A 25,600-nucleotide genomic window follows, 5' to 3' on the forward strand; every position below is an offset into this window, starting at 1 on the left:
GGAAAAAAAATACCTTGCTTCTTTTTTTTTGTTCGTATAAAAACTTATTTTCCATAAAGTTCCTGTAAATAAAGTGAAGGAGGTGAAACAGTGACGTTAGGGGGAGATTCCTTCATGTTTGTGAGCAGCAAAATAGTCAAAACAAATCAGAGTATTAGTGAAGGACAGCAGTGATGTCTCCAAGACGCACTAAGACACTTAGGTCACGTCACGTCTCTTTGACTCTGTCGGCTGATTTTTATCTCTGCATCCTTTGCTTTCTTCCCCAAAATGTGGATTTTTAGTTTTCCTTCAAGATCCAAGAAAAAGTCAATGTCAAAAATCACATTCAAATCCACAAAATTCCACCAGAAAAGATGAAAAACCAGAGAAAATGTGTTTGTGGACGGACGCTGGAGTCTCTGAAGTGCCTCCGTTAGACGTCTCCGTCCTTAAAGGATCCTTCACTGTTTTACAAATGTCGCCTAAAATATTCTAAATATTCTTATTAGTAGAGCTATGTTTAACAAAACATATTACATACATTTTATTAACATTTAAAAACTACTTTACAGTTCTAAAGTCTGTGTTCCTCCATCTTGAAATCATGTGATTGATGATGTCACAGGGCCCCACTGTCTGTAAACATCCCATTGTTTTCTATTGGAGTGAAGCATTCAGTCTGATTTTACATCATTTACCAGTTTTTTTTTTTTACATCATTGATTCGCTTTTTAGATCATTTAGCAGCTTTTTCAGTCAAAATGACAACTTGTGCTGCTTTTGGTTGCTCTAAAAAAACTGGAAAACTTAAAGATGTCGATGTAAACCTCTTGTTAACAGAAAGTAAAGGGTAAATCACAGACAGTTGTAGACACAGAAACCATGAGAATAAAAGTCCTTTGTGGTGGGAGTCCTTCAGCAGTACGTCATTTACTCTCCATCTCCAGCCACCAGAGTTTGTCAGCGCACTGTTTAAGGGAGAGTAGAGGTTAAGGTTTAGGAGAGCTCTTCTTCTCTGCTTCATTGTCTACTACTAAACCTCAGAGTTGGAACTGTCGCCCCCTGCGGTCACATTTTTCATCTGTTTTTATCCTCTTTCTCTAAACAAAAGAGGTTTACCTCAACATCTTTAACTTTTCCTGTGTTTTTAGAGCAACCAAAGCAGCACAAGTTGTCATTAATCATCATTCACATGTTTTCAAGATGGAGGAACGCAGGCTCTGAAACTGTCAAGTAGTCACGTTTTTAAAAGTGAATTAAATGAATATGGTGCATAATAATGTGTCTTATTAGATATAGATCTACTATTAAGGACATTTAGAAGATTTCAGGCCACATTTGTAAAAACAGTGGATGATCCCTTTGAAGATCCAAGAAAGAGTTGATGTCAAAAATCAGGTTCAAATCCTCAAAATTCCACCAGAAAGGATGAAAATCAGAGAAAATGTGTTTGTGGACGGACACTGGAGTCTCTGAAGTGTCTCCATTTGACGTCTTCGTCCTCATAACTGCAGTGATTTTGTCACCAACGAGGAAGTAAAGTCCAGTTTTCTGTTTCCTTATTCTTAGAATCCAAACGTTGAGGTGAAATAAATTCCTCCTGGAAGGAGGGGGGGCGTGTCCATGGCTGAACGCCGCTGTCCTGGGTCCTGTCTCTGTTAGGAGAAGTCTGTGTCCTCAGCCCCGTACAGGTCTGCTAGCCTCCTGAAGCGCGGCCCCCACTCACTGAGGTAGTGGTAGTGCTGCTCGGCCTCAGACGACGTCGACCCCAGCGAGCTGAGTGACTCGGCCACGGAGCCCCCGCCCTCGTAGGCGTAGGTGGCCAGGGAGTCGTAGGGCGGCGCCGTTGGGTTGGAGTCGTTCTCCAGAACCCTCTGGTGGATGAACTCCAGCACGTCCTCCCCGGTGTCCCGCGAGGCCACGCCCACGGGGAGGAGCCCCGGGGCCACCCGGCGGTGCAGCGGGAACAGCAGCGTGTCGGAGGGGACGATGTCTCGCCTCTGATTGGATGCCTCGTCCAGGGCAGCGGTGTCCGGGTGCCGCAGCGCCCCGATGTCAAAGGCCTGCGTGTCCTCCTCCCCTCCCCCCTCGTCGTTGTAGCTCACCACGTTGTCACGCACGTCCTCCTTAGATATGATCAGAGGTTCTTGCTTCCTGTGGCGCCTCAATGCCGTGAAGAGAACCACCAGCACTGCAGAGAGAGAGAGAAACCACATTAATGTACCCCGAAAATAACCAACACTATAGAGAGAGAGAGAAACCACATTAATGTACCCCGAGAATAACCAACACTATATAGAGAGAGAAACCACATTAATGTACCCCGAGAATAACCAACACTATAGAGAGAGAGAGAAACCACATTAATTAAATTCAATTCAACTTTATTTGTATAGCCCAATTTACAACAAAGTCATCTCAATGCGCTTATCAAAATATAAAATAAAATTAACTTTTTAATAAGTTATTGGGACATCCTGAAAGTAGAGAGTTACAATAATCTAGTCTAGATGTAACAAATGCATGGATTAGTTTTTCAGCATCACTTTGGGTCAAGATATTCCTGATTTTAGAGATATTACGGAGGTGGAAGAAGGCTGTCTGTATCAAAGTCAGTATCAAAGATAACGCCTAAGTTTTTTACTGTGGTGCTGGGTGACAGAGTAACGCTATCCAGACACTGTTTGCTCTGATAATTTCTCTCTAAGGTGTTTCATCTGATTTCATTGAGAGATAAAGCTGTGTGTCATCCGCATAGCAATGGAAACTTATATCATGTTCTCTGATAATGTCACCTAGTGGAAGCATATATAATGTAAAGAGTATTGGTCCCAAAACTGAACCTTGTGGAACTCCATGATTAACTCTGCACTGAGGACAGTTTATTTACATGAACAAAGTGGGTTCTGTCTGTTAGGTAGGATTTAAACCAGGATTTAAACCAACCCAGCGCTGTTTCTTTATTCCCAAAAATGCTTTCCAGTCTCTGCAGCAGTAGATGATGATCCACTGTATCAAAGGCTGCACTGAGATCAAAGAGCACCAGAACCGAGAATGTACCCCAAGAATAACTAACACTACAGAAAGAGAGAGAGAAACCACATTAATGTACCCCAAGAATAACTAACACTACAGAGAGAGAGAGAAACCACATTAATGTACCCCAAGAATAACTAACACTACAGAAAGAGAGAGAAACCACATTAATGTACCCCGAGAATAACTAACACTACAGAGAGAGAAAGAAACCACATTAATGTACCCCAAGAATAACTAACACTACAGAGAGAGAGAGAAACCACATTAATGTACCCCAAGAATAACTAACACTACAGAAAGAGAGAGAAACCACATTAATGTACCCCAAGAATAACTAACACTACAGAGAGAGAGAGAAACCACATTAATGTACCCCAAGAATAACTAACACTACAGAGAGAGAGAGAAACCACATTAATGTACCCCAAGAATAACTAACACTACAGAGAGAGAGAAACCACATTAATGTACCCCAAGAATAACTAACACTACAGAGAGAGAGAGAAACCACATTAATGTACCCCAAGAATAACTAACACTATATAGAGAGAGAAACCACATTAATGTACCCCAAGAATAACTAACACTACAGAGAGAGAGAAACCACATTAATGTACCCCAAGAATAACTAACACTACAGAGAGAGAGAGAAACCACATTAATGTACCCCAAGAATAACCGACACTATAGAAAGAGAGAGAAACCACATTACTGTAGAGAGAGATAAACCACAGTAACGTAACCTAAAAACCATCAAACACTGTAGATCAGTGGCTCTAGTTCCCCTTTCTCTTATTTCTGAAGTATATATATATATATATATATTTTTTTTTTACTGCATTTTAGCTGAACTCGATTTATATTTCTGAAAGTGAAAGTATTGAAATATGATACGAAAGAGTATTGGGGCCACTGGGAAATTTTTTTTTTTATACATTCTTAATTTTTTCTTAGTCTTATTTTTTTACTCTTGATTTTGTTTTTTGGTCTTAATTTTAGGAGCCCTAATCCTCTTCCATAAACACAAAATTGTGTGTTGTTTTAATCTAAAAAAAAAATCTATTTTAATTTTTCTGAATATCAGGCGACCCTACATGGGGTCCAGACCCCAAAGTTGAAAAACACTGATTTAGTGGCGTCTGAATACGTACGCTGAGAATTAGTCACAGGATAACATGATGACCAGTGTGAATCAAACACCAGCTGCTTTTGGGACAAGCTGTTTCAGGCTTCACTGCTTTGATGAGCGTGTATATAGTATATAGTGCCATAAAAATAAATGAATAACTAAATAAACGTTAAAAAAAATAACAAAAAGGACAATTTAAAATTAAATAAAAATAAATAAATATTAGTTAAAAAAATACAAAAGTTTTAAATGTTTGCAAAAATTAAATATAGATTGAAAAATAAGAGTGAAAATAAAAAAAATACAAAAGTAATTTATTATTATTAATATTATTATTATTTTTTTAACTTTTATTAATTTAATCATTTATTTTATGCATATGAAAAATATTTAAATTTTTGTTTTGTTATTATATTTATTTTTTAATTAATTTGTTTTTAATTTTGGCATGTTTGGGTCGCAACAAAATATAAATGTAAATGAGGGGGCTGTCCTAAGTATGTCTGTGTTCAACTGTTTGCCTATTGGTTGATGGAAATGTGAGTGCAGAGCTTGATGAGGCAGGTGTGTGTGCCATAGTCTGCAGCCTCAGGTAGAGGATTTAACACGTTTTAAATCTTCCAGTCGATTGGCAGAATCTCTGAAACGAAATTTTTTATTTTTGTTATTTTTCACGTTGATTCTTCCATATTCAGGCAGGAGGAAGACAATGAAGAAGCTTCGGTTTAAAAAAACAAAAAAACAACAGAGAACATGAAACAGTAAAAACACATCCTGAGGTCACATGACACGCTGTAACGTGACGATAACGGTGAAGCTAACGCTGAACACGTCCGATAAACACTTCAAAGGATGATCCACCGCCTGCTCTCACGTTTAAACCTAGTGACGCAACGTCTCAGTAGGAAGTAGATCTCAGGTAACAAGGAAGCAGGAAGTAATGGTGGTCAGTGTGATTAAACTTAAACTGATTAGATTAAAATTAACTCACAAATCAGAGGGTGGAGCTTTGTGAAAATGTAGAAATAAGTTACTTTTCGTCCATTCAGCAGATAATAAAACACTGTCGAATGTTAGCATAAAAAACAACAATGAATCCCTTTCAAAATACAAAAAACAGTTTCGGACCATGTGTTAAGAAAGAAAAGCACTGTAGGTTACCATTGTCTAAAGAAAAAAAATAATCCCCGTCAAAATAAAAGCAATGTATTTACAAGCAAACTTCATAAACTCACTGAAAAATAGTTTCATGCCTCATTTTAGACGATGATGACAATAAAAATTTTGTGCTCAATGACGCTAAAAATTATAAATAATGATAAATCATTTAAAAACAGCCGGAGTGATTCTGGCCCCACCCCCTTAGAGTCCATCTGGGTCGAATGTGGCGCCTGAACTGGAATGAGTTTATCACTCGAGCCATAGAAAATAGGTCTCTGCTGTGTGTGTGTGTGTGTGTGTGTGTGTGTGTGTGTGTGTGTGTGTGTGTGTGTGTGTGTGTGTGTGTGTGTCTTTCCGCAGATATAAATATGTATTCACACTGTGGACTATGACACTGCCTGAATAAGCAGATAAATGTGTCTGCAGTGCTTAAAAAACAGCTCAACACACACACACAGTGACACACACACACACACACACACACACACACACACACACACACACACACACACACACGCACACACACACACACACACACACACACACACACACACTCACTGAGTAGGATGACGGTACACAGCAGTACAGCTATCAGAGCTCCAGTGCTCAGACCAGTTGAGCCGCTCAGAGCCTCAGCGTTGCACAGCTCCATGTTGCCGTGGCGATCGCATGTGCACATGCGCACGGTGAGCGTGCCCGTGCTGCTCTGCATGGGGTAGTCGCCATCGGTGATCACCACGGCAACCAGGTAGACGCTCTGATGGAGGCGGCTGTAGCTGGCCCGACGCGTCAGGATCCCTGCAGTGTTATCTATAGTAGAGAGAATAGATGCATAAAGAATAGATCTGTTACTCTACTTAGTTATAGATGTATAAAGAATAGATCTGTTACTCTCCTTAGTTACAGATGTATAAAGAATAGATCTGTTACTCTACTTAGTTATAGATGTATAAAGAATAGATCTGTTACTCTCCTTAGTTACAGATGTATAAAGAATAGATCTGTTACTCTACTTAGTTATAGATGTATAAAGAATAGATCTGTTACTCTCCTTAGTTACAGATGTATAAAGAAGAGATCTGTTACTCTACTTAGTTATAGATGTATAAAGAATAGATCTGTTACTCTCCTTAGTTACAGATGTATAAAGACTAGATCTGTTACTCTACTTAGTTATAGATGTATAAAGAATAGATCTGTTACTCTCCTTAGTTACAGATGTATAAAGAATAGATCTGTTACTCTACTTAGTTATAGATGTATAAAGAATAGATCTGTTACTCTCCTTAGTTAGAGGTGTATAAAGAATAGATCTGTTACTCTCCTTAGTTACAGATGTATAAAGAAGAGATCTGTTACTCTACTTAGTTATAGATGTATAAAGAATAGATCTGTTACTCTCCTTAGTTACAGATGTATAAAGAATAGATCTGTTACTCTACTTAGTTATAGATGTATAAAGAATAGATCTGTTACTCTCCTTAGTTACAGATGTATAAAGAATAGATCTGTTACTCTACTTAGTTATAGATGTATAAAGAATAGATCTGTTACTCTCCTTAGTTACAGATGTATAAAGACTAGATCTGTTACTCTACTTAGTTATAGATGTATAAAGAATAGATCTGTTACTCTCCTTAGTTACAGATGTATAAAGAATAGATCTGTTACTCTACTTAGTTATAGATGTATAAAGAATAGATCTGTTACTCTCCTTAGTTAGAGGTGTATAAAGAATAGATCTGTTACTCTCCTTAGTTACAGATGTATAAAGAATAGATCTGTTACTCTACATAGTTATAGTTGTATAAAGAATAGATTTGTTACTGTCCTTAGTCCAGATGTATAAAGACTAGATCTATTACTGTACTTAGTTGCAGGTGTATAAATAATAGATCTATTACTGTACTTAGTTACAGATGTATAAAGAATAGATCTGTTCCTATCCTTAGCCATGGATGTATAAAGAATAGATCTGTACCTCCGTTGTCTCTTATGGTGAAGTTACTACGGTGCGTCCCCTCTGGTGCGAGGCTGAAGAAGAACTTGTGTCCTGTCGACGGCTCGTCTGCATCCATGGCGCTCACCGTCTGGATCCTCTGAGGGAGCAACACATCTGTAATTTAGCACCTGCTTCTTTACTCAGCTCATCTTAAAGTGAAACACACTGCTCACATTTACCAGCAGCTGTTTACACACACAGACATCTGCTCCACGTTGCTAGATACAGCTGGTAGAAAATACACCAAAATGTCATCTGAACTTCCTACTTCACACACAATAAACCCAACCTGGCAACGCAGCCAATAATAACAGTTTCTTGTGAAGTGACGGTTTGTATTTTTCTAATCTCCACTTGTTGTTAATCACATTTAATGATTCAGAGAATATTCACTGCAGGAAATTGTCTGAGAATTATCTACGTCAGGGGTTGAGGTCACATTGGGAAAGGGTCGCCAGATGCCTTCAAGAAACTAAGAAATCTTTTTTTAACTATATGAGCCCGGTTTTGCTTAGTTTTAGACTTTTTCTGCAACTACACCAAATTTTCCATATTTTAACGTATTTTCATCACTTTTTCTTGCCATATTTTTGCTCCTTTTAATGCATTTTTGCTACATTACTTATTATTTCTGACACTTCTCCACCACATATCTATGGCTTTTTTGCACTTTTTCTGTCCGTTTGCTGTCACTCAAACTTGCAAATTTTAACCAATTTCTGTGGTTTTTAAAATCCCATTTCACCACCTTTTCCACTGTTTTTGGGTCACTATTAACCCATAGTACTAAACTTCCTGGAAAAATCAATTATTAAAACATATTAAAGCAAATCACCGGTACATTAATAAGTGATGGATAACTTATTTTTCTTCTTCTGCTGCTGTGAACGTTTGCAGCAACGTCATGCCTCACGCCTTAAATAAAGACATCATTCACTCGTTAAATTAATGTGGAGCTGCGGAGAGATTAAAGACGAATCCGGGCCGTGATTAATGCTGATGGACGGATGAAAAGGCTGAGGAATTAAAGGATAAGAGGATGAGATGATGAAAGGATGACAGCCAATGATAATGGATCGATGGTGGCGAACTACAGCGAAAAAGGAACGACACCACGTTTAAATGTAACCTGTTGTTCTCCCTCTCTTTATCCCATTAATGCTGCAGTCGCACTGTGACAGATTAACGTGTGTGTGTGTATGTGTGTGTGTGTGTGTAAACCACAGCACTTTAATCACATTAGCCAAGCCGTGCACACCGTGATGAATAACATCCAGTGGAATTACAGACACACGATCAATCACAAAGCACGGACACAAACATCTACTGCACACATGAGCAACCGGTGGCTCCAGAGCCACACATGGCTCTTCTGTCTCGGTATGTGCAGCCCCAAAGTGAACGTACAAAATGATAAAAACACACAAAACACACAAAACAGCAAAAACTTAATTTTTAAACTTAAATTACTACCAAAACACAAAAAACGACAAGTGAAGTACACAAAAGTTACCCCAAAAATATACAAAATACTCAAAATAACGTTATGACAAAAACAAAACATGAAAAAAATGACTAAACAACAATAATGCACAAAATGTGAGAAAAATGAACAAATTGATGACAAAATTACACAAAATGACAAAACAAAATACACAGCAGTAAAAACACAAGTGAAGCGCACAAAAGTTAACTCAAAAATATTTAAAATATACAAAAATACACAAAATTTGAGAAAAGTATACAAGATTATGACAAAAACTAAAAATTACAAAAAAAACAATAACGCAGAAAATGTGAGAAAAATAAGGAAAATGATGAAAAAATACAAACAAAACAACAAAAAGAAAGCCACAAAGCAAAAATACACAAAAGTAAAAACACAAAAAGAGATTTATTCCAAAAAACATACAAAACAACAACTGAAGTACACAGAAATTACCCCAAAAATATACAAAATACACAAAATGATACTTTGAACACACATCATTGCTCTCCGTGTGTGTGTGTGTGTGTGTGTACCTGTCCAGCTTTGGTTCTCTCACACACGAAGGTTTCGTAAATGGAGGCAAATGTTGGAGCGTTGTCGTTAACGTCCAACAGTCGAATGTTGACGGGAACATGGCTGCTCTGACGAGGATTATCTGCACATGCGCACACACGCACGCACACACACGCACACACACACACATCGGAAGTTTAGTGTCGTGAAATTAACAAAAACATAATTTCAGACAAGGCCAGAATAGACCTGTTCTTGTTATTTGCTATAGACATATAAAGAATGGATCTATTCCTTAGTCACAAACGTATAGAGAATAGATCTGTTCCGTGTTATAGACATTTAAAGAAAATATATGGTCCTTAGTCACAGATGTATGGAGAATAGATCTGTTCCTTGCTATAGAAATAAAACATGGATCTGTTCCTTAATCACAGATGTATAGAGATTAGATCTGTTCCTAAATGTACAAAGATGAAGGCACATTAACATGCAGCTGTTTAACTGTAAGATGCTTTTATTCTGACAGGCTGTGCAGTGTCCATTTCCTGTTCCTTATTAAACATGTTGTGAGAAAGAAAGAAACTAAAGATGTGTGTATCTAAGATGGGAATTTTTCCAGATTAAAAGCTCAAGAAAACGTTTGCTTCTAAAGTGAACGTGGAAACCAATCAATGTTTGTAACTTCTTGTTTTGTCTTTTAATGTGTTTTTTTTTTTTTTTACAGTTTGCTGGATGGGAAAATTTAGTTTTTCTCTTCCAACGTGTGTTTAGTTCACAGAAGTGAAGAAGAAAGTGTGAAATATTCTGTTAACTGTCAGAAATGCAGGTGGAGCTTTTTACAGAGGGCAGAATAATCCACATTTAGTGCTCTGCTGAGTATTTGGGCCAACGACGGTGTGAAATCACTGTGAGCATGCGTGTGTCTGTGTGTGCGTGTGCGTGTGTGTGTCACAAGGTGAAACCGTCACACAGAAAGAAAAGTTCATCCATAAACAGGAAGAGCAAAGGAAACTAAAACTCAAGCATTTTTTTTATAATTTTGTCTCAGTGTGGCGGTGAAAAGCATCGCTATCACCATCGGTTTGTTTTTTACATCATGTTACCATGGCAACACCCTGCAACCATCCCCCTGGTTAACTGGCACAATAGAACCAGCGTCACAGGCCAGCTAATGAAAATAACTCACAAAACGACAAATGAAGTACACAAAAGTTACCCAAAAATATACATGACACAGGAAAATGTACAAAACAACTAGAAAAATAGGCAAAAAGACAACAAAAATACAAAGAATGATCCCAAAAATCATACAAAATAAAAAAAAAAATACTGAAGACCATCAAAATAAACAAAAACAAAACAAAAATATGCCATACAACAAGAAAACACATAAAACAGCAAAAATACTCAAAATAACTCCCAAAATGCACAACGACAACTGAAGTACACAAAAGTTAGCCCAAAAATATACGAAATACATAAAAATACACAAAATAAACACAATTATACAGAAAAATACACAAAACAACTAGAAAAATATGCAAAAAGACAAAAAAACACAAAACTATTCAAAAAACATACAAGATTCCAAAAAATACACAAAAAAACATACAATACATACAATATACAATACAACAACAAAGATAGCAAAAATACTCAAAATAACTACCAAAACGCACAAAAAACAACTGAAGTACACAAACTTTACTCCAAAATACATATACAATTAACAAAATATGACCAAAAAAATTTGACAAAACAACAATACACAAAATGTTAGAAAAATGAACAAAATGATGACCAAAACACACAAAACGACAAAAAATAAAAAATCACATCACAAAAACAAGCTAAAGTAAAAACACAAAATAAAATAAAAATATCTAGTATGACAACAAAAATACACAAATTAATAAAAATATAAAACAACAACTGACGTCCAAAATATTAAAAACAAACACAATTGCAGAATAACACACACAAGACTAACAAAAAATATACAAAATAACTACAAAAATACACAAAATAACTACAAAAATACACAAAATAACTACAAAAATATACAAAAATACATAAAATGATTCCAAGAAATATACAAAATTACAGAAAAATACATTAAAGATGATCAAAATATTTGTGAATATTTTTGAGTCAAATCTCTGCCCACATTCACTCACTGAACTCGGTGGCGATCACTGAGATGTTGTACCATGGACTCTCCTCTCGGTCCAGGCTCCGCAGCAGGAACACAGAACCGTTCCCTGGGTGAACGTTGAACAGACGGTCCATGTCAGTGCGTCTGTCGATGGAATACCTGCAGCAGAACACAGAAAAAACGCTGAGTCATGCACCAGAACACAGAGAGCGCTGAGTCATTCTGCAGCAATTCACTCTATTCACTTTATTTCCACCCTTTTTGATTAAAAAGGCTTTTAAATCATTACAATATCTTTCAGTGAGCGTCCTGACGCACAAAGTAAAACCTCTGTGTGAAGAAGAAAAGACCAAATAGGATGAAATATCAACACAAAACGACAACTAAAGAACGCAAAACTATGCAAAATACATAAAAATACACAAAATAACTCCAAAAAACAAAAATGTTTATCAAAATAAACAAAAACAACAAAAAAATTACTATACACCAACAAAAACACACAATACAGCAAAAATACTCAAAACAACTCAAAAATTACCCCAAATATTTATAAAATGCATAGAAATACACAAAATAACACCAAAAACAAACACAATTACAGAAAAATACACAAAACAACTGGAAAAATAAACAAAAAGACACCAAAAAATCAATTTTTTCTGTTTTTCAGATTTTCAAATGTATATTTCAGATTTTCACATTTTTCAGATTTTTATATGCATTTTTTCAGATTTTCACATGTATTTTTCAGATTTTGAAATGTATTTTTCAGATTTTTAAATGTATTTTTCAGATTTTCAGGTGTTTTTCAGATTTTGAAAAGTTCATTTCAGATTTTGAAATGTTCATTTCAGATTTTCAAGTGTTTTTCAGATTTTCAAGTGTTTTTCAGATTTTCACATGCATTTTTCAGATTTTCCATAAGTATATACAAGTATAGATGAGAAAAGCTCAGATAAGATTATGTCAATGGTCAACCTTGTGGTCAGAGCAGTGATTGATAGACAAATATCAGAGGTCAGGACAGGCACACACACACACACACACACACACACACACACACACACACACACACACACACACACACACACACACACACACACACACACACACACACACACACACACACACACACACACACACACACACACACTCTTAGTTTGATGGTTATTGTTCCTCTGACAGTGAAACATATTTGTCTCTGTGTGTATATGATTAATTAAAGATGAGCTGCTGCTGCCTGAGGAGACCAACCTGGCAACCTGCTGTCATCAAACTCTATTAATTAATTTCCTCTGAGGCCCCAGGACAAACTACACAGTGAGAACAAGCACCCGCTGAGCTTTTAAAGTAGCTCCGCCCCCTCTAGCAAAACATAAAGCTTCAGGTCAACAAAACGTTTCACACGAACCAACGTTTTTCCATCAAAATGACAAGAAAATAATTAGCTTAAAGTCAGTGTTACAAAGGTGCACTGAGTATTGCTGTTCAAAGTAAGGCAACAATACTTTTCTCAAATTATTGCTAAAAATGTCAACAAGTCTCGCACAATGTGTTACGTAATTGAAAAGCTCACAACCCCCCCAGATCAGATAGCCCCTGAATTACTGTCAACTGGAAAATGCAATGAATTTCCTGTATATTTCAATAAAAAACACAATCAATAAGGTCAAACATCAGAAGACACCAGCAAAATAATAAAAAGCTTGAACAGCTTCAACCACTGTTCGATTACTTCTTGATCCATTTGTACTGAAACACAGCAAATGACCACAGTAAACTGTCCTCATTATGAACACCTTGTGTATATTGTTTAGTATTGTGGTCTTTTTATGCTCTTTTGTGTATTTTTACTTTTTTGTGAAACTATTGATTTTTCTGTATTTTTTTAATGCTGCTTTGTGTATTTTTAATGCTTCTGTGTGTATTTGTTAATGCTTTTTATGTATTTCTGTTGCTGTTTTGTGTTTGTTATCCTTCTTTGTATGTTTTTTAAGGCTTATTGTGCATTTTTAGTTTTTTCTTATGTTTTTGTTGCTCTTTTGTTCATTTGATGCTGTTTTGTATATTTTTTTATGCTTCTTTGTATAATTCTTTAATGCCTTGATGCATGTGTTTAGTGGTTTATTGTGTTTCTGTCGCTGTTTTTTGTATTTTTGTTCCTGTTTTGTGTACTTATGTTGCTTTTTTGTGTAATGTTGTTGCTTCTTTGTATATTGTATAATGTTTTTTGTGCATTTTTAGTGTTTTCTTGCGTTTCTGTTGCAGTTTGGTGTCTTTTTGTTGCTGTTCAGTGTATTTTTATTGCTGTTTTGTGTATTGCTGTAGTTTTGCGTAATTTCGTTGCTTTTTTGTGTAATTTTGTTGCTGTTTTGTGTGTCTTATATATGTTGCTGTAATTGCTGCCCTAGCAGACTAAGTAGAAATGGTAAATACCAGTACAGGGACACTCCCTCACTCCCTCAAAGGCTGAACATACTTGACCATGCTGCGCGCTCTGTCAGGGTCGATGGCGCTGACCGAGCCTATGGCCACGCCCACAGCTGCATCCTCCTTCACCTCCATCAGGTAACTGGCTTTGTCGAACAGTGGCGGCTCGTCCACGTCCTCCACGGCGATCCGCACCGTCGCCACGTCTTTGCTCCCTGACGACATGAAGCGAGGATCCAGGTGAGTGTTTTGGACCTGGATCTCCACCGTGTACGAGGGCTTCCTTTCATAGTCCAACGGCTGAGGATGGAGAAAGAAAACAGCTCAGCATCCACGTTTAGTCATTTTTAAAAAGTTTAATTTACTGAAGGACACCAGTATATAAACTTGTATATACTAGTACATACCAGTACAAACCAGTATATACATTATAAATCAGTTAAAACTGATAACCTATACAAACCAGTACACCAGTATAACCAGTATAACCAGTACAACCAGTACAAACCAATATAACCAACATAACCAGTATAACCACTACAAACCAGTATAACCAGTATAAACCGATACAAACTAGTAAAACCTGTACACTCTAGGACAAATCAATATAACCAGTACAACCAGTACAAACCGGTATGCCCAGTACAAACAAGTATGCCCAGTACAAACCTGTACAAACCTGTACAAACCAGCATAACCAGTATAAACCAATACAAACCAGTATACCCAGTACAAACCATTAAGAACCAGTATAACCAGTACAAACCAGTAATAACCTTGTATAAACCAGTAATAAACTAGTATAACCAGTACAAACCTGTACTGGTATAAACCAGTAATAAACTAGTATAACCAGTACAAACCAGTAATAACCCAGTATAAACCAGTAATAAACTAGTATAACCAGTACAAACCAGTAATAACCCAGTATAAACCAGTAATAAACTAGTATAACCAGTACAAACCTGTAATAAACCAGTATAAACCAGTAATAAACTAGTATAACCAGTACAAACCTGTAATAAACCAGTATAAACCAGTAACAAACTAGTATAACCAGTACAAACCAGTAATAACCCAGTATAAACCAGTAATAAACTAGTATAACCAGTACAAACCTGTAATAACCTTGTATAAACCAGTAATAAACTAGTATAACAGTATAAAACCAGTAATAAACCAGTATAACCAGTAATAAACTAGTATAACCAGTATAAACCAGTAATAAACTAGTAATAACCTTGTATAAACCAGTAATAAACTAGTATAACCAGTACAAACCTGTAATAAACCAGTAATAAACTAGTATAACCAGTACAAACAGTAATAACCTTGTATAAACCAGTAATAAACTAGTATAACCAGTACAAACCTGTAATAAACCAGTAATAACCCAGTATAACCAGTACCTTGCTGACAGATAGAACTCCTTCCTGTGTATCTGTATCAGTAGAGATGTTAAACGTGTCCATTCCGTCTCCACTAACGATGGTAAAGATCATCTCAGCGTTCTGTCCTATGTCTTTGTCTGTGGCTGTGATTCTACCCACGGCCCCGCCCCACTGCGATGACTCAGCAACTCTGAATTGGTAAATACCTGAAGAAGAAGAAGAAGATGAGCAGGGTCATCAGGTAACATGGTCACCAATGGAAGCAGAACAGTTGACTAGATTCACTGTGAGTTTGAGAGCATCAACTGTTAAATATAGAAATATTAGAGACAGAAAGAACAAAAGAAGGATTCAAAACGAAGAAAATGAGGCGTAAATGCTGACGGAGGAAAAGAAAGAATCCACACTAACAATAATGATGTGTTAGAGGCTCAGAGACAGAACGCTGACGACCATTAAAATAATAAAAAAAGAACCATTTCAATGTGTTTTTCAAAGCCATGAGTTTCCTTTTGTTCTCTCTTCTCTGGAAGAAGAAGTGCCAACATAGAGTTTCTGCCTCCACTTTGTGACACACACACACACGCACACACACACACTACACATTAATAAAACATAATCACTAACTGGTCCGACACTCACTTAATGTGTCAGAAAATCAGCCACGAGATGACATGATTGCAAGTCGACCCATAACCCTGAGCACTCTTGGTGTGATTGAACCCAATCACAAGATAACATAGTCACAGTTGTCTCGTATTTTCTCATCCTTTCTTGTCTTACCTTATGTTGTCTTGTATCTTACATTGTCTTGTTCAATCTCATCTACTTCTATGTTTTGTTTTCTCTTGTCTAATCTTGTTTTTTGTTTCTTGTCTTGTCTTATTCCATCTTGTCTTTTGTTGTTCTTATGTGTCTCATCTTCATCTAGATTGTCTTGTTTTTTAAAGTTCCATCATATATTGTCTACTTTTATGTTTTGTTTTTCTCTTGTCAGTCTTGTTTTTATTCTTGTCTTGTCTCGTCGTATTCCACCTTGTCTTTTTTGTTCTTATCTGTCTTATCTTCATCATCATGTACAGTAGTTTTATGTTGTCTTGTCTTCATATCTTATCATCTCTTATCAAGTCTTACCTGATTTAGTCTTCTCGTCTTAAACTGTCCTGTCGTATACTGTCTTGTTTTCTTGTTATCCTTTGTCTTGTCTCGTCTTATCTCAGCTTGTCTTTTTTGTTATTTTCATCTTCATCTAGTCTTATCTTATTTTGTGTTCTTGTCTTTTACTGTCCTATTGTATATTGTCTTGTTTTCTTCTAATTCTGTCTTGTCTCGTCCTATCTCACCTTGTCTTTTTTGTCATCTTCATCTAGTTTTATGCTGTCTTGTCTTTTTATTTTGTCTTGTCTTATCTAGTCTTATTTGACTTTTGTCCTATCTTATCTTGTCTTTTAAAGTTCTGTCATATATTGTCTTGTTTTCTTCTTATCCTTTATCTTGTCTCGCCCTATCTCACCTTGTCTTTTTTGTTATCTTCATCTTGTTTTATGTTGTTTTGTCATTTTGTTTTGTCTTTTCCTATCTCGTCTTATCTGACTTTGTCCTGTCTTATCACGTCTCTTACTGTCCTATTGTATAGTCTCGTCTTTTTGTGTTATACTTTATCTTGTCACATCTTGTCTTTTGTTGTTCTTATCTTCATCTAGTTTTAAGTTGTCTTGTCTTCTCATTTTGTCTTTTCTTTACTAGTCTTGTCTGACTTTGGTCCCGTCTCATCTTGTCTGTTGATTATCGTCTTGTTTTTCGTTATCCTTTGTCTTGTCTCGTCTTACCTCACTTTTTTGTTATGTTCATCTAGTTTTATGTCGTCTTGTCTTTTTATTTTGTCTTCTCTTAGCTTGTCTCTTACTGTCCTATTGTCTTCTCGTGTTATCCTTTGTCTTGTCTCATATCATTGCCTTTCTTGTATCTTACGTTGACTTATTCAATCTTACCTTGTTTTGTGTTTTGTTTTCTGGTCAGTCTTCTAATCTGTTTTTTGTTTCTTGTCTGATGATGATGAGATAAAACAGGACGTGCTCTGTAAACCAAAGGGAGCAACGTTCCTCAAACATGTAGAGGAAACTTTCTTTGAGGCCTTTGAAGCCTGGTGGTGATGGTGTGTGTGTGTGTGTGTGTGTGTGTGTGTGTGTGTGTGCGTGTGTGTGTGTTCCGATGCTTTCTTGGCTCACAGCGCTGAGAAATGACATTTCTCCTCCCCACAGAGTCTCACGCTGCTGCTGCACATGAAAGCTTTCCTCAGGATAACTCCTAAAAACTCTCCCTGTCATCATCACCTGATCCTTTACCTTCAAATAAGAAAAGAAAAATGAAAGGTGGCAAATCAAAATGTGAGAATAAAATAATGAGAACGTTTAATGACCGTAGAACAGATTTATTCATGGTTATCATATTTATTTATCTATTCTTTTAGGATTATCCACTTCTTTTATTTATTTATTTATTAAAAAAAAACCAAAAAAAAAAAAAAACATATATATATATCATGATATTGAAACCGATTAACTTCATTTCATTAAAGGAAATCTGAGTCCTGTATTTGTACTCTAATTGGAGTTGTCGTCATCATCATCATTGTCATCATCAGATTTAGATTTAACATTTAGATTTAGATTCATCATTTAGGTTTAACATTTAGATTTAGATTCAACATTTAGATTTAACATTTAGATTTAGACTCATCATTTAGATTTAGATTCAACATTTAGATTTAACATTTAGATTTAGATTCAACATTTAGATTTAACATTTAGATTTAGATTCAACATTTAGATTTAGATTCAACATTTAGATTTAACATTTAGATTTTGATTTATTTTTCATGTGTACACATTTTTAACAATGACAGAACATACTGTTTAACATGAAGTTCGGCCTCAAATTAAAGAAAAATGAGCTAAACGTTCAATGTCAGCTATGAAACAGCGACCGAGGTTTTACATTAGGCACCTGATATCCCCCTATATTTACCCTATATTCCCCCTATATATACCCTATATTTACTTTCACTTTATATTTCCCCTATATGCACCGTATATTTACCCTATATTCATCTGATATTTCACCAATATTTACCCTATATTCCCCCTATATGTGCCCAATATTTACCCTATATTCACCCTATATTTACCTTATATTCACCCTATATTCACCGTATATTTACCTTATATTCACCCTATATGTACCCTATATTCACTCTATAACTACCCTATATTCATCCTATATTTACCCTATATTTACCCTATATTGGTGAAGGTGGCAGTTTCTGAGCATCTGTCATACTCGTCACCCTGTAAACAGTCTGTGCTGTGAGCGAGCACAGGTAGCAGCAGAGACTCATTAAAGCTCACTTTGTCCCATCAAACTAACTAATCTGTTTAAAGATGGAAACCATCCTGTAGGAGCCTGATGGGAAAAAAGTCCAACAGAGAGAAAACTCAGGAGAGGAAAGTTAGAGAGAATCTACATCAAAATAAATAACAAAATAAATAAAACGGTGAAACAAACAGAAAAACAACACTAAACAAAAAACAAACTAAACATGAAAAACAACATAAAACAAAACAAAACGAAAAAATAAAAACACAAGAAGAAACTCATCAAAACAACACAAAATTAAACAACAAAACAACACACAAACGCAACATTCAAAACTAAACTAAACAAAACAAAAACAAACAAAAAGGACACGTGAAAAACAGCGTAAAAACATTCAAAATGACGCAAAACCCACATAAAAACTACACAAAAAGGAAATATGAAAAGCCACACAAATCAAACTAAACAACCAAAAAAACACCCCGAAAACACCAAACAAAAAACAACACAAAACCAACAAACAAACACGATTAATAAAACATCTCTGAAACTTCGACAATGTGGTCAAACCAGCGTCACAATCAGATACTTGTTGTTATGTTTCCATAGCAACAACGCTGGTTAGTCATTGGTCGGCCGTTTGAAGATGTTAAAATGTTGGACAAAATTGTACTTTTTGTGTTTTGTGTGTGATTGTGTTAAAGCAGTCACACACACACACATGCGTCAGTTCTTACTCTGAGTGAAACGCGGTGGGTTGTCGTTGACGTCTGTGAGGCTGATGTTGACCACGGTGGTCCCGGTGAGACCTCCTCTCTGTCCAGCCATGTCTTTGGCCTCTATCACCACCTGGTAGTGTTCCCTCTGCTCACGGTCCATGTCCCCAGCACCCAGGGCTGTCCGGATCACGCCTGAACAAAAACACCAACAATCAATTTCACATTTCACACATTTTCAGAGACCTTTCATTGTGCTACTGATTAAACTTCCTGTCAACTTCAAAATAAGAGCCCTATTTACAAAAGACTTAAAAACGAATTGAAGACAAGAAGAGATGCTTTTATTTTGAAAAGGGGATGATTTTTAGCTTGAAGCCAGTCCACACCAGTCCCAGGACCATTTTATATTTATCTCCCAATACATCATGGGACGGTTGAGTATGACTAGTATTAGTAGTAGGTTAGTATTAACAACACACAAAAGATAGAAAAATACATAAAGACAGAAAAATATGCAAAATGATAACAAGAAAAAAGCACAATATTGTGGAGAAATAACACAAAAGAACATCAAAAATACACAAAGACAGAAAAATACACAAAATGACTCCAAAAAAGACTAAATAACAGACAAAAACACAAAATGATGGGGAAATACACAAGGACAGAAAAATACACAAAATGACTCCAGAAATACACAAAATAACCCAAAAGACACACAAACTAAGTGACAAAGTAAGTATAAGTAAGTAAGTATTTATTTATAAAGCGCTTTTCGCAGATAAAATCACAAAGTGCTGTACACAGAAACAATAAACATACATTTACATCACATGTGTAGCATCATAAAAGGGCAGTAAAAATTAAAAATAAAATCTTGTTAACTAAAAGCTTTTTTGAAAAGCGAAGTCTTCAAATGTTTTTTAAAAGTGTCCACGCAGTTCATCTCCCGGAGAGACTGGGGCAGACCATTCCAGAGTCTGGGGGCTGCAGCCTGGAACGCCAGGTCTCCTCTGGTTTTAAATTTAGTTTTTGGGAACCTTAGTAGACCCTGACCTGAGGATCGAAGGCTGCGTCCTGAAGTGTAGGGACACAACATGTCTGAAATGTATAGAGGAGCCTGGCCATGCAAAGCCCGGAATGTTAGAACCAGTATTTTATATTCAATCCGGAAATTGACAGGGAGCCAGTGCAGGGAGGAAAGTATCGGGGTAATGTGTGATGTTCTGGACGTACCGGTCAAAAGTCTGGCAGCAGCATTTTGAACCATTTGGAGTTTACACAGGGTCGACTTATTAAAACAGGTAAAAACTGAGTTACAGTAGTCAATGCGGGACGAAATAAAAGCATGGATGACCAGTTCCAGATCAGGTTTGGACAGTAGATAGTAGACAGTAGACTTTTGAGATATTTCTCAGATGGTAAAAACAGTTTTTAGTCAGTTGACGACAGTGGCCCTCCAAAGACATCGATTGGTTAAACACAACCCCAAGATTTCTGATGCTGGATTTCACTGATGAACCCAAATACACACAATGATGGGAAAATACACAAAAGGACCACAAAAATACACAAGGACAGAAAAATACACAAAATGACTCCAGAAATACACAAAATAACCCAAAAGACACACAAACTAAGTGACAAATACACACAATGATGGGAAAATACACAAAAGGACCACAAAAATACACAAGGACAGAAAAATACACAAAAAAACTCGAAAAACACACAAAATGATGGGAAAATACAAAAACAATACACAAGGACAGACAAATGCACAAAATGACTCCAGAAAAATACAAAAACGCAGAAAAATACACGATATTATGGTGAAATAACACAAACGGAGAACAAAAATACACCTAATGTATCCTAGACAGTTTGTTTGTTTACGAGTGTGACTCACCTGTGTTAGGGTCCACAGAGAAGTAGGGGTGTCCCTGACTGATGCTATACACCAGTTTAGCGCTGTTACCGTACATCCCATCATCTGCATCAGTGGCTGTGACCTGGATCACTGACGTTCCTGAAGGGTTCACAGAGGAGAAAAGGTGATAGGTTGTGTGTGTGTGTGTGTGTGTGTGTAGTAACGTACCTATGTCGGCCCTCTCTGGTACACTACCAGTGTACAGAGCTCTGCTGAACACAGGTTCATTGTCGTTGATGTCGTGTAGTTTAATAATAAACTCCGTCTCTTGCTCCAGCTTCAGTCCAGTGTGTTTATTAACCACGGTGGCTCTGAGGATGTAAAACGACTTCTCCTCTCGGTCCAAACGTCTCGTAGCGTGAAGGTCACCGTTGTTCTCATCGATGACGAACACAGAACCAGCTCCTTCACCAGACAGGACGTACTTTACCAGACCGTTACCGTGGTCCTGGTCCGACTGGAGCTAGAACCACAAAGGTTAGACTTTCTGTGAGTTTATACTTGTCCTGTCTTTTCTTGTTGTGTATTATCTTACGTTGTCTTCTCTAGTTTTCTGGTGTCTCATGTTGTCCTATCTTATCAAGGCTCGTCCTGTCTTTTCTTGTTGTGTATTATCTTACGATGTCTTCTCTAGTGTCTCATGCAATGATGTTTTATCTTAACCTGTGTTGTATTGTCTTATATCTTGTCTTGTCCTATCTACATTTAAGTTGTCTTGTGCTTTCCACTGTAATTTAAAATTGTCTTGTGTTTTGTCCTGTCGGATCCTGTCTTATCGTGTTGTGTCTTATTTTGTCTCATCTAGATTTATGTTGTCTTATCTTGTCTTACTTTATATTGTCTTGTCTTTTTTGTTCTTATCTGTCTTATCTTCATCTAGTTTTACATTGTCTTGTCTTCATATTTTCTCTTATCTCGCCTTATCTGACTTTGTCCTGTCTTCTCTCCTCTCTTACTCTCCTATAGTATATTGTCTTGTCTCTTCGCGTTATCCTTTGTCTTGTCTTTTGTTGTCCTATCGTTGCCTTTCTTGTCTTACCTTTTATTGTCTTCAGCGACGTCCCGTCAGCGTAGGCAAGGTAGGCAGTGCCTACCCAAGGGTGAATTGATATTTTGATTATTTGTTTTAATTATAATATAATCATAAATTATTTATTTTTCCATTTCCAGTAGCCTACAGTACCTATAAGTTTGAAAGTGTCTGCATTTTGGGCGTTTCATAGCCCAAATTATTAAACAGTGCTATTTCCTGGAACAGCTGCACAGTCTTTTTTTTTCACTCCGCTGTAAGGCAGAGGGAGGCCACGCCCCCTCCCAAAGGCACGTTGCTCCTCTGTCTCCATTCCCATTGCGTGTTTTTGCAAGTTTGCGCATGCGCAGTCAGGTCCCCAAGATGACAACCATTTACGTCCAAAGGCAGCGTAGAGAGCTGCCTTTGGACGTAACCGCGCTATGCTAAATGCTATACATAAGTTCACAGTACATTAGTGAATCGATGCCATGTGACCGCTGCTGCTACATTCTCTAGCGAGTGATAAAACTACAATCAGCCAGCAGAATCATATGAAATTGTCATTGGTGGTCTAGATTTGCAACGTGCCTACCCAACCCTAGTGGTCACGTCACGTCACTGATTGTCTTGTATCGTTGTCTTATTCAATCTAATCTAGTTTTATGTTCAGTTTTCTCTTGTCTACTTAGTTTTGTTTCTTGTCTTGTCCCGTCTTATTCTAATTTGTCTTTTTGTTCTTATCCGACTTATCTTGATAAAGTTTTATGTATTGTATTTTGTCTTGTCTTATCTCTTTTTTACTGTCAGATCATATATTGTCGTTTTTTTTTTAACATGTTCTGTTGTTTTTTGTTGTTATTTTTGTACGTTTATATAGTAATTTTGTGCATTTTGGAAACATTTTGTGTGTGTTTTTGTGCTTGTTTTGTGTGATTTAGGTGTTCTTTACATGTTCAGCTGTTGTTTTTGTACGTTTAGGGACATTTTGATGATTTTGATTTACATGATCTGTTTTTTGTTGTTCTTTTTAGTTGTTTTGTTGTTGTTTTTGTACGTAGAGTCATTTTGTGCATTTTGAAAACGTTTTGCGTGTTTTAGTGATTGTTTTGTGTGTTTTTGAAGTTGCATAATGCAAATGTTAAACTTTCCTGCTGTTATTCACTCGATGACTTTTGTGCATCCCATGCAACGTGGTTACCTTTCCGATGTACTGGTAGTCGCTCCCCGTGTACTCCTCCTGCAGGAAGAACTGGTTCCACATCCATCCTCGCCTCACCCTCCTTAGCCGCGCCCCTCCCACCAGGGACAGGCTGAGGCACAGCCAGGCCATGCCCACCCTCCACGTCCTCATTTCAGTGCACGGGGTGGGGGGGTGGGGGGTGAAGAATGTGGGTCGTTTGATGTTTGATGTTCCCAGGCCGATCACAGTGGATGGATCATAGTCCTCTGATGATGTGCCTGAGCTAAAAGAGGAGAGAAAGTTAACACGGTCACTCTGGCCCTGCTTTATGCTCATGTTTAATAGATTCATGTCAATAGATTCATTTAAGCACTGGAGAACAGGGATTTCCTGATTGGGTCACAACTGATATTTGTGAAACGTAAATTATCAGAAAGAAGGAAAACAGAAGAAAAATAGAGGTCAATATTCAGTAACAACTAGTGTGTCTAGATTCTCACTTATTTTCTGTGTTTTAAGTGTTGTTTTGTTATTATTTGTTTATTTATAGTTATTTAAGAACGTTCTAAGTCAAATTAGACCAAAATACACAAATACAAACTAAACTACTTCAGCAAACTGTACAAAGAATTCCCGTGGATAAATTACAGTAACACGGTGAATAATTTTGTCGCAAACGTTTGTTAACAAAATAACTGCAAAAAATACACAACGGGACAACACAACACACAAAATTATGACAAAAAATGAACAAAGCAACAACAAAAATACACAATATGATTTGGAAGATACACAAAGTAACAATAAAAACACTTAAGATGACAAATAAAAACACAAAAAGCAACAGAAATACAAAAAAATAAAACAGAACACAAAAAACACACACCCAAAAAACACAAAATAAAGCCAAAAATACACAAGAGAACTCCAAAAACACACACAATTGTTCCAAAAATAAACAAGGCAACAATGAAAGACACACAATTACTATAAAAATGAACAAAGCAACAACAATATTACTCAAAAGGACAACGAAATACACAAAAAGCAACAAAAATACACAAAATTAAAAGAGAACACAAAAATACAACCAAAAAAACACAGAAGGCAAAAATACACACAGTTAATGCAAAAACACACAAAAACACCAAAGATACAAAAGATGACTCCAGAAACATCTATTGTGTTTTTCTGTTTCTGCAAAAATACACAAGGCAACAACAAAACACACCAAATTACTACAAATATGAACAAAATGACTTGAAAGATATAAAAAGCAACAACACAAACACTTAAAATGACAAAGAAATACACAAAACAACAAGAAAAACACTTGAAATAAAGCCATAAATACACACAATTATTGCAAAAACACAAAAGATGCACAAAATGACTCTAGAAACACAAGAAACTGATCTATTCTTTCTACGTCTGTAACAAAGTCGTCAAAGGAGTTGTTTTCTGATGGACTCACAGTCATCATATCTGTCTTTATCTGTGTGTGTGTGTGTGTGTGTGTGTGTGTGTGTTGAGCTGATGTTAAACAGCGTGTCTATACGTTCAGAGCTAATCTCTGCTCTCTGATTGGACTGATGGACGATGACCTCACATTGATGAGGCGTGTGCACGTACGTGCACAGATGCACAGATGAGACAGAGGGAATATCAGGATGACATTTACAAACAGCAAACAGAGTGAAGCCATTGATCCACTGAGAGATGAAGCTCAGATCATCATTGTTTACATTTGTTCCAATCAGTGGAAACCTCACAGCTGTTAATGCTGCGGGTGTAATTTTAAAGCCTCACTGAAGCTTTCCCTAAACAACGCTCAAAGATTGACTTAATTACATCAAATAATCAGAGTTTACACAACACTTCGCCTCCATCAGCTGTTTAAAGACCTCACTGCTGAATAATATCCACTGTTGTCCAGGTAGTTTACTATTATTTGTGTCATAGTATATAGTCATTTTAAAGATAGAAATCCTTGTTTTAATCAGAAATAAAATGGGTTAAAAGTGATCAAAAATGGTGGAAAAGGTGGTGAAACGGGATTTTAAAAACCACAGAAATTGGCTAAAATT

At 36.6% G+C, this 25,600-nt stretch overlaps 1 protein-coding gene across 1 annotated transcript; it reads right to left on the minus strand.

Annotated features, from left to right (window-relative positions):
• Positions 1 to 1,629: 1,629 nt before the first annotated feature.
• On the minus strand, positions 1,630 to 23,663 carry LOC114458438 (cadherin-6-like). Its single transcript, XM_028440805.1, has 11 exons — positions 23,532 to 23,663; positions 21,490 to 21,784; positions 21,301 to 21,420; positions 19,410 to 19,583; positions 15,316 to 15,503; positions 13,956 to 14,206; positions 11,496 to 11,632; positions 9,336 to 9,457; positions 7,293 to 7,410; positions 5,870 to 6,121; positions 1,630 to 2,173 (listed from the first exon to the last, which is right to left on the minus strand). The coding sequence occupies exons 1-11, from the start codon at positions 23,661 to 23,663 to the stop codon at positions 1,641 to 1,643; spliced, it is 2,322 nt and encodes a 773-aa protein (XP_028296606.1). The 3' UTR covers positions 1,630 to 1,640.
• Between the last annotated feature and the right edge of the window lie 1,937 nt (positions 23,664 to 25,600).

Source organism: Gouania willdenowi, unplaced genomic scaffold, assembly GCF_900634775.1.
Source record: "Gouania willdenowi unplaced genomic scaffold, fGouWil2.1 scaffold_119_arrow_ctg1, whole genome shotgun sequence".
NCBI classification, from domain to species: Eukaryota; Metazoa; Chordata; class Actinopteri; order Blenniiformes; family Gobiesocidae; genus Gouania; species Gouania willdenowi.